Source organism: Notolepis coatsorum (genome assembly GCF_963971535.1).
Source record: "Notolepis coatsorum genome assembly, chromosome: 11".
NCBI lineage: Eukaryota > Metazoa > Chordata > Actinopteri > Aulopiformes > Paralepididae > Notolepis > Notolepis coatsorum.
The window spans coordinates 2,874,691-2,884,690 of NC_140175.1; the positions used below are offsets into that span (position 1 = coordinate 2,874,691).

At 44.5% G+C, this 10,000-nt stretch overlaps 1 protein-coding gene across 1 annotated transcript in view; it reads right to left on the reverse strand.

Moving 5' to 3' along the window:
* The window catches only part of LOC311237507 (2-oxoglutarate dehydrogenase complex component E1-like), a 39,907-nt gene that overhangs the window by 7,823 nt on the left and 22,084 nt on the right, over positions 1–10,000 (reverse strand). The window contains exons 7-13 of the mRNA XM_084325431.1: positions 9,337–9,465; positions 8,641–8,791; positions 6,596–6,723; positions 5,031–5,209; positions 4,821–4,892; positions 2,873–3,004; positions 693–765 (exon numbers count right to left, since the gene is read on the reverse strand). Of these exons, the coding sequence (XP_084181557.1) occupies positions 693–765; positions 2,873–3,004; positions 4,821–4,892; positions 5,031–5,209; positions 6,596–6,723; positions 8,641–8,791; positions 9,337–9,465 (864 nt within the window). The remainder of the gene's footprint in view (positions 1–692; positions 766–2,872; positions 3,005–4,820; positions 4,893–5,030; positions 5,210–6,595; positions 6,724–8,640; positions 8,792–9,336; positions 9,466–10,000) is intronic.

A 10,000-nucleotide genomic window follows, 5' to 3' on the forward strand; every position in this document is an offset into this window, starting at 1 on the left:
GGGTTTCACATTTCGTATGTTATGTATATACATATGATTATAGAATATAGAATATCAGGCCTAAAATGGTTATGCGATTAAAATGCGATTAATTAGATTAATTAATTACAAATCCTGTAATTAATTATATTACATTTTTTTTAATCGCCTGACAGCACTAGTTTTATGTCTAATTAAAATAATATGCAACGTGAGAAGACGCTAAATGCTCGACTGGCCGCCCTGGACGCGTCTATTCTTATCCCAACCCATGTTTGCATGTTTGCGATCTGATTGGCCACTGACGTTTCTGGTCATGTGACATGTGCGCCCAATCGCGTGACGCGACCATTTCCACCTCGACCAGCAGCAAACTACCTAACGCCTACGATCCACACTCTAACCTTAACCAACTTCGAAAGAGTGCCTAAGCTTAACCGGTGAAAGAACTTGCCGTCACACGATAGGCGCGACCAGAAACGTCAGTGGCCAATCAGAGCGCAAAAACGCGAACGCGGAAGCAAACATGGGTTGGGATAAGAATTTAGGCGCCCTGGACTCCAGGCTCCTCCCCCACCAGCTGCTCCGTCACCAGCACGGTCTCCCCGACACTTTCAAAAGCCACAGAGATATGATTGAGAATAATCTCTCCTCCCAAAGTCACAGTTTAGAGAGTAGCGCCCCCAACAGGTCAGTCGAGGTCTGTCGCTCACCTGGCAGCATTTCATCAAAGCTGGACTTGGCCTCCGGGTGGCGCAGCAGAGACTTGGGAGTAAAAACGATCAGCTGGAGGTCAAGAGGTCACAAGAGAGAACAGAGAGAGAGAGAGGCCGGTCAGACTTGAAGATGTATATTATGTATTCAGATCAACACCCACCACATCAAAAATAATATTAAAACAAGTATATTTCAGTCATAAACAATGGCAACACAGATGATAATCCATACAACCGGTATATAATCCTTCTATATACCTACTTATACATCTGCATATAGCCCATACAACTCTGCATGATAGCATGTACAATAATGCTGTATACCATATATATATTTATTCTTACCATATGTATCCACATCTGTCTGTACATACCTGCATATAATCGTTAATCGTGTGTTAACCCTTTCACTACCACACTACCGAAGGTTAACCCTTTCACTACCACACTACAGACAGTTCCGCTAAAAGTGTCGCAGTGAAAGGGTTAACCCTTTGGTAGTGTGGTAGTGAACGGGTTAACCCTTTGGTAGTGAATGGGTTAACCCTTTGGTAGTGTGGTAGTGAACGGGTTAACCTTCGGTAGTGTGGTAGTGAAATGGTTAACCCTTTGTTAGTGTCGCAGTGAAAGGGTTAACCTTTTGGTAGTGAAAGGGTTAACCCTTTGGTAGTGTGGTAGTGAACGGGTTAACCTTCGGTAGTGTGGTAGTGAAATGGTTAACCCTTTGGTAGTGTGGTAGTGAAGGGGTTAACCCTTTGGTAGTGTGGTAGTGAACGGGTTAACCCTTTGTTAATGTGGTAGTGAAAGGGTTAACCCTTTGGTAGTGTGGTAGTGAACGGGTTAACCCTTTGGTAGTGTGGTAGTGAAGGGGTTAACACTTTGGTAGTGTGGTAGTGAAAGGGTTAACCCTTCTGTAGTGTGGTAGTGAAAGGGTTAACACTTTGGTAGTGTGGTAGTGAACGGGTTAACCCTTTGGTAGTGTGGTAGTGAAAGGGTTAACCCTTTGTTAATGTGGTAGTGAAATGGTTAACCCTTTGTTAGTGTGGTAGTGAAATGGTTAACCCTTTGGTAGTGAATGGGTTAACCCTTTGGTAGTGCGGTAGTGAACGGGTTAACCCTTTGGTAGTGAATGGGTTAACCCTTTGGTAGTGTGGTAGTGAACGGGTTAACCCTTTGGTAGTGTGGCAGTGGAGGGGTTAAACCCACAGGCTTCCTGAAGGGACCTGTCTGTTAGTGTGGCAGTGGAGGGGTTAAACCCACAGGCTTCCTGAACGGCTGCAGGATCTGTCTGTTAGTGTGGCAGTGGAGGGGTTAAACCCACAGGACTGTTAGTGTGGCAGTGGAGGGGTTAAACCCACAGGACTGTTAGTGTGGCAGTGGAGGGGTTAAACCCACAGGTCTGTTAGTGTGGCAGTGGAGGGGTTAAACCCACAGGCTTCCTGAAGGGACCTGTCTGTTAGTGTGGCAGTGGAGGGGTTAAACCCACAGGTCTGTTAGTGTGGCAGTGGAGGGGTTAAACCCACAGGTCTGTTAGTGTGGCAGTGGAGGGGTTAAACCCACAGGTCTGTTAGTGTGGCGGTGGAGGGGTTAAACCCACAGGTCTGTTAGTGTGGCAGTGGAGGGGTTAAACCCACAGGTCTGTTAGTGTGGCAGTGGAGGGGTTAAACCCACAGGTCTGTTAGTGTGGCGGTGGAGGGGTTAAACCCACAGGTCTGTTAGTGTGGCAGTGGAGGGGTTAAACCCACAGGTCTGTTAGTGTGGCAGTGGAGGGGTTAAACCCACAGGTCTGTTAGTGTGGCGGTGGAGGGGTTAAACCCACAGGCTTCCTGAAGGGCTGCAGGACCTGTCTGTTAGTGTGGCAGTGGAGGGGTTAAACCCACAGGTCTGTTAGTGTGGCGGTGGAGGGGTTAAACCCACAGGCTTCCTGAAGGGCTGCAGGACCTGTCTGTTAGTGTGGCAGTGGAGGGGTTAAACCCACAGGTCTGTTAGTGTGGCAGTGGAGGGGTTAAACCCACAGGTCTGTTAGTGTGGCAGTGGAGGGGTTAAACCCACAGGTCTGTTAGTGTGGCAGTGGAGGGGTTAAACCCACAGGTCTGTTAGTGTGGCAGTGGAGGGGTTAAACCCACAGGTCTGTTAGTGTGGCAGTGGAGGGGTTAAAGGTTAAAGGTTAAACCCACAGGCTTCCTGAACGGCTGCAGGATCTGTCTCCGCAGGACGTGGAAGTAGTTGCCCGGCGTGGAGCAGTTGACCACGATCCAGTTACAGTCGTACAGCTGGCGCATGGAGAAGTCCTCCTCCTCCAAGAGCTTCTGCCAGAGAGAGGGCAGAGGGCAGAGGTCTTTGAAGGAAGCATTTGTTAGTACTAGGGATGTCCCGATCCGATCACGTGATTTTCCGAAGATCGGGATCGGCAAAAAAATAAATAAAAAAATCTGCAATTTTTTTTTTTTATTCAACAAACATGACCATGTTCACGTCTTAAACTCATACTGAGGCCTTAGTTTTGGTTTTAAATTGCATATCATCATTCATTTATTTATTGTCACACAGAGCAGAAGAATTTTGCCAAAACAAACCAATAGTATCCAGCTGCAGAACGGCAGACCAGCCACACTCTCAGACCCAAATACAATTAAATTTTGTTATTTTATTTTTTTAATCCCAATTTCTCACATTACATTCACCCTGAATGTTGACGTTATCCAGGTGAAAAGTATAATTAAATCAAAGGAAATGCGTTTGGGTCTGAGAGTGTGGCTGGTCTGCCGTTCTGCAGCTGGATACTATTGGTTTGTTTTGGCAAAATTCTTCTGCTCTGTGTGACAATAAATAAATGAATGATGATATGCAATTTAAAACCAAAACTAAGGCCTCAGTATGAGTTTAAGACGTGAACATGGTCATGTTTGTTGAATAAAAAAAAAAGAAAAAAAAAATTTGATCGGATCGGGAAATCACAAAATCACATGATCGGGATTGGATCGGGAGCAAAAAAACGTGATCGGGACATCCCTAGTTAGTACCTTCTAACAAAGGTAACGTCTATTTTACGTCTACTTTACCGAACCCCATCCTAAAACATGCTTTTGTAATGATCACAGTCCCCCCCCCCCCCCCCCCCCGGCTTTGTGAAGAAACAAGGTCATGTGTTTACCTTTGACCTGGCAATAATATAGGTTTCAGGCGAGCAGCCGCGAGATTTGCGCATATCTCACAATCTAGAAAACCAGCCTGGATTATTGTGAAATGGGGCACTGTTTAGCGTGGTATAGTGCACAAACTAAGGTATGTAGAAATGAACTGTTTTGTCCCTGTTGGACTATAAACAGTGCTTGTAAAATGAGCCATACTATTGTCTCCATAGGTATAATATAGAATATACGATGGGTCCGCAAACATCACTTTTAGTGCTAATGAAATAGAGTAACAGAGGTCTGAACTTGAGTTGAACTTGAACTTGTGTACTCAAATTTTTCTGTAGTGGTTGCAATATCAAAAAATTATATATAATAAAAAATAGGTATAAGCTGGATCCATAGCCTGAAGTCTTATGTAATGCAGGTCCAAATTTGATAGAAATCCGTTCAGAAATGGGTCTTTGAGAGAGATCCGGGTAAACCGTGCAACAAATAAAAAAATCTCTTCCAAATCCATTGCCTCATCCACGGCTGTTCATTCTCAAGTGTGATTGACTTCTGGTTTTCGCTGGTCAACTTTCACCTAGAGATCCCTTATTCGCACCCCCCCACGTGGGGTATCATTGGAAAGGTACTCTCATTGGCTACAACGCTGCCCAATCATTTTCGCCATCAGTGGCAGTTCTGGAGCGTCGGGAGTCTGGGGTTTGGTCGGTCACGCTCGTCATGTAACTCGAGAACCGAGGCACGGATTTGGTCGAGCGAGGTGGCGTTCGAACGGCAACCGATAGACCTTTCGAACGGTAAATGTATATGTTCGGCGAAAAATGCAGCCCCGAGCCGCTAGAGGCTCGCAAAGTGCCGTGACGTTGTGCGTTCTGAGACTTAATTGAGAGGTTAAATAAATCTTAAGAAAGATTTTTTAAAGAAACCCTTCAATAAAAAGTCAACATTGAAAAGCGCCGGCAGTCCAGAAGCCAGAACTCACGGGGAAGAGGTCCGGATCATCGTTACACATCTGCAGGAACCTCTCTGGACGGGCCGAGGAATGTTCTGGACCCTGGGAGCAGAGAGAACAGAGAGGTCAGAGGTCAGAGAGAACAGAGGGAGCAGAGAGAACAGAGAGAACAGAGAGAACAGAGAGGTCAGAGAGAACAGAGAGAACAGAGAGGTCAGAGGTCAGGCTCCTGGCTCCCACCATGCCCTCCATGCCGTGGGGCAGCAGCAGCACGATGCCGTTCTGACGGACCCACTTGGCCTGACCCGGGCTGATGAACTGGTCGATGATGCACTGAGCCGTGTTGTTGAAGTCCCCGAACTGGGCCTCCCACAGGACCAGCGCGTTGGGGCTGGCCATCGCAAAGCCCAGCTCGAACCCTGCAGGAGGACCGGGGGAGGGGTTAATCAAGTGATGCACGCCGATGGTTTAACCCTTTCACTGCCACACTACAGACGGCAGTGAAAGGGTTAACATTCTGCAGTGTGGTAGTGAAATGGTTAACCTTCTGTAGTGTGGTAGTGAAATGGTTAACCGTCTGTAGTGTGGTAGTGAAATGGTTAACCGTCTGTAGTGTGGTAGTGAAAGGTTAACCTTCTGTAGTGTGGTAGTGAAAGGTTAACCCTCTGTAGTGTGGTAGTGAAAGGTTAACCTTCTGTAGTGTGGTAGTGAAAGGGTTAACCTTCTGTAGTGTGGTAGTGAAAGGTTAACCTTCTGTAGTGTGGTAGTGAAAGGTTAACCTTCTGTAGTGTGGTAGTGAAAGGTTAACCTTCTGTAGTGTGGTAGGGAAAGGTTAACCTTCTGTAGTGTGGTAGTGAAAGGGTTAACCTTCTGTAGTGTGGTAGTTTTCGAAAAAATTTCGATACATTTTCAGTTAATTCCCCCAAAAATGTTGAATACACAAATGTGGCTGGGGGAACCGATTCACTCAGCATGAATGGACTATAGGTCAATAAAAACAATACACACAAAAAAAAAACATAAAAAAAAAGAAAATTTATTTTGATTAATTAGTAATCTATACTATTCTTTATTCTTTATTTCTTTATTCCACCGATTTTGCAAACAAAACTCCGCCCAGAGCGTTTGCGCCCCATACACGTGAAAGGTATCAAAACGACCGGCTTGCTCCAGCTCACAGCGCTATTACTTTTCGGAAAGTTTCACCACACCGTTTGGCTACGAATCGACTTTAAACAGGAACATTTCGGTCCCATTGGAAATGCATTGCAAGTTAGAGTGGTGGAGTTGAAATAATTTTTTTTCCACTACCTTGGGGAAATTGCGACAGTGATCTCAATTTTGGACGTAGAAAAAAAAAGTCCAGAAAATTTTCAAAAACTCGGAAAAGTCAGAAAAATTTCAAAAACTCGGAAAAGTCTGATTTTTTTTTAAAACTCAGAAAGTCCAAAACATTCAAAAAATTCGAAAAAGTCTGAAAAATTTCAAAGAAATCGGAAAAGTCTGAAACATTTCAAAAACTCGGATAAGTAAAAAAAAACCAAAAAACTGAAAAGTCCAAAAATTTTCAAAAAGTGAACATTTTCTAAAACTGAAAAGTCAGAAACATTTCAAAAACTCGGAAAAGTCCGAACAATTTTAAAAACTGGGAAAGTCCGAAAAATTTCAAAAACTCGGAAAAGTCTGAAAAATTTAAAAAACTGTGTGTGTGTGTGTGTGTGTGTGTGAGTGTGTGTGTGTGTGTGTGTGTGTGTGTGTGTGTGTGTGTGTGTGTGTGTGTGTGTGTGTGTGTGTGCCCTCCTCACCCAGCACCCCGTACTCCGACAGAGAGCTGTTGCACACGGTGTAGGGCGCCTGGTCGGGCGACACGTGGTTCATCGGGATGCAGATCCTCTTGTCCACGTTCTGGTCGTGGAGCACGTGGTGCCGGTGGCTGGGGAGGAGGGGGGGGGGGGGGGGAGGGGGAGGGAGGAGACGAGAACATGAGTAAGGGCCCGGGTCCACCTGCCTCATATTTATGACCGCACTCGTCTTTTTTCAATGTATCCCAATGGGGACAGAGCGTATGCGGCCGCATGCGCCGCCTATAGGAAAAGCGCTGCAGTCGGCTTCTTTTTTCAGCTTTTTTGTGCGGCCGAAAGTTTAAACTTTCAGAGCGATGCGCTGAGCTCATTTTCAGACAACCAATCACAGCCATTCATATCTACCACTCTGTTTGTAACCTGACACCGGAGCTGCCTGCCTGTCTTGGCTGTCTCCCACAGAAGACGGGCCATTGAGATTCGCGACAAAACACAAATACACTAATAATAATAACTACACGAATACACTACTAAAAAGCTAATAAAAAGCAAAGGGCGAACTGTGGTGTCAGGCAATAACTATATATATAATTAATATACAATAAAGTGTATTAAAATATGCTATAATATGTGCAAAACAGCGGCAGGAAAAAACGATAAAAAGTTACTCACTGTGCCTTGTATATATTATATTTATCTATTTTTACCTTATTTTCTAGCACTCGCTTGTATTTAAATTAGTGCTGTCAGGCGATTTAAATTTTTTTATCTAATTAATTACAGGATTTGTAATTAATTTATCTAATTAATCGCATTTTAATCGCATAACCATTTTAGGCCTGATATTCTATAATCATATTTCAAATGGCATGTGTCCGGATGGCAGAATTCAATACTGTATCTACAAAACCTTCTGTTTAATCATCTTCCCTTTATTCATTTGCTTAGATTTTTCAGGTCTGGTCAATTTGAGCATTTAGTGTTATTCACAGTCAAAAAAAAAAAAAAATTTTTTATTGATATTCTCATTTGGTTCATTACAATTTACTCAAGCCTAGTAACGGACACAGTATTATTATAATTATTTTTTTAACCTTCTCTTTCTCATATTTTCTCCCCGTCCCAATTAGTCGTTGTGCCTATTCCCCCCCCCTCCCCTACCTGGCTGCTGTATGCATGTTCTCCTATGAGTCGGTACAAGGGCGTCCCGAGTCGAACGCACGCTTCCTCCGAGACGTGCGCCGACAGCCAGTGACGTCTTTTCACTTGGCAGCGAGGACTCTCATTGGTGAAGTGTAACGCGTGGGAGGGCACGCTATCTCCACCAAGTCCTGCCCCCGCTGAGCAAGCGCCCAGACCTGACCTGTAGGCGTCGCTGTCCACAACGCCAGCTTCCCCACCCCCTAATACTGCCAATTGTATTAGTGTGAACGGCCAGCCAAGCTGGTGGCAACGCCGAGAGCTGGGCTCAAACCCAGCATCTCCTGCATTGATGACGAGCGCAATCTCCGCTACGCCACCTGACCGCCCTCAGACAGTATTTCTGACACTGGGAATACATTCCCAGAGATCCATAGATGTCCATAGAATCAGATACCAAGAACATGCAAATGAACCATTTAAAAAAAAAAGTTTGTAAATGTTTATTCTACGTTCTTATGGAATGAATGAGATACATTTTTTATTTTATTTAATAAAATTTTATAAATTTAATAAACAAATATTATATATAAAAAAAAAAAAATTTGAGTTAATTTTCCTAACGCGATAATTTGCTGTATAAATTAATTAATCTAATTATCGCGATAAACTGACAGCCCTAATTTAAATATGTTACTAGCAAAGTAAGATTTTCATTGTACGTCAAACCGTCTGTTTAACTGTGCACATGACAACAAACAATCTTGAATCTTGAATAACAGCACAAACCCGCCCTCTTTTTCGTCAATCCTCCAATCACAACCCTTGCTTCCCTCGGACGGCTATACGGTTGTGATTGGAGGATGAGGAAAAGAGGGGGCGGGGCCTGAGCGGGGTCCATTGCGTACCTGAAGGTGCCTCTCTCCACATCCTGTCCGCTGAGACGCACGTGGACCCCCTCCTTCAGCAGCGAGCCGAACGCCATGTACTCCCCCAGCGCCCAGTCACACAGCCGCTGGCGCACCATGGCGGCGCGGCCCTTCAGGATCCGGCTCAGACCTGCAGGCGCACGGCGGGTTACATTACACTCACATGTACTGTCATCACATCTCTAGAGAGAGAGAGAGAGAAGAGAGAGAGGGAGAGAGAGAGGGAGAGAGAGAGAGTAGGAGAGAGAGTAGGAGAGAGTAGGAGAGAGAGAGAGAGAGTAGGAGAGAGAGTAGGAGAGAGAGGGAGAAGAGAGAGAGAGAGAGAGAGAGAGAGAGAGAGTAGGAGAGAGAGAGTATGAGTGAGAGTAGGAGAGAGAGAGAGAGAGAGAGAGAGAGAGAGAGAGTAGGAGAGAGAGTATGAGTGAGAGTAGGAGAGGGAGAGAGAAAGAGAGAGGGAGTAGGAGAGGGAGAGAGTATGAGAGGGAGAGAGAGAGAGAGTATGAGAGGGAGAGAGAAAGAGTATGAGAGGAGAGAGAGAGAGAGAGAGAGAGAGAGAGAGAGAGAGTGAGAGAGAGACTATGAGAGAGAGAGTATGAGAGAGTATGAGAGAGAGAGAGAGAGAGAGAGAGAGAGAGAGAGAGAGAGAGTATGAGAGAGAGACTATGAGAGAGAGACCTCCATGTATAGTGAAGTCCTCCACAGGGACGGAGGAGGCGATGTGTCCGATACTGTTGAGCTCTTCTTCAGTGAGTCCTGTTGAAGGACAAGTCATGCTCCTGGGCTGACCGTCTGGCGTGAAGAAGTCTACACACACACACACACACACACACACACACACACACACACACACACACACAGATACTGTTAATGTACATGTCTATACCTACTGAGACAAGACCTCCTGCCGTGTGGAAAAATCACAAATGTACATATTCAAGGCAAGCTCACACACAAAATACAAAATCAACAATGTACAGGTGATTAAACTGGGTATACAATATATAAATTGGTACTACTGAGTAATAGTGCTAATCAGATGTATGTACAGAGTTGTAGTATTAATATGTACAGATATAGATATAGTATTAATATGTACAGTGATACAGGTATAAAGACACTATGGTAGTAAGTCATACTGGCCAGCAGTGTAACTAGTAAGAGTAGGTAAGAGATATGTACAGATATAGATATAGTATTAATATGTACAGTGATACAGGTATAAAGACACTATGGTAGTAAGTCATACTGGCCAGCAGTGTAACTAGTAAGAGTAGGTAAGGGATATGTACAGATATAGATATAGTATTAATATGTACAGTGATACAGGTATAAAGACACT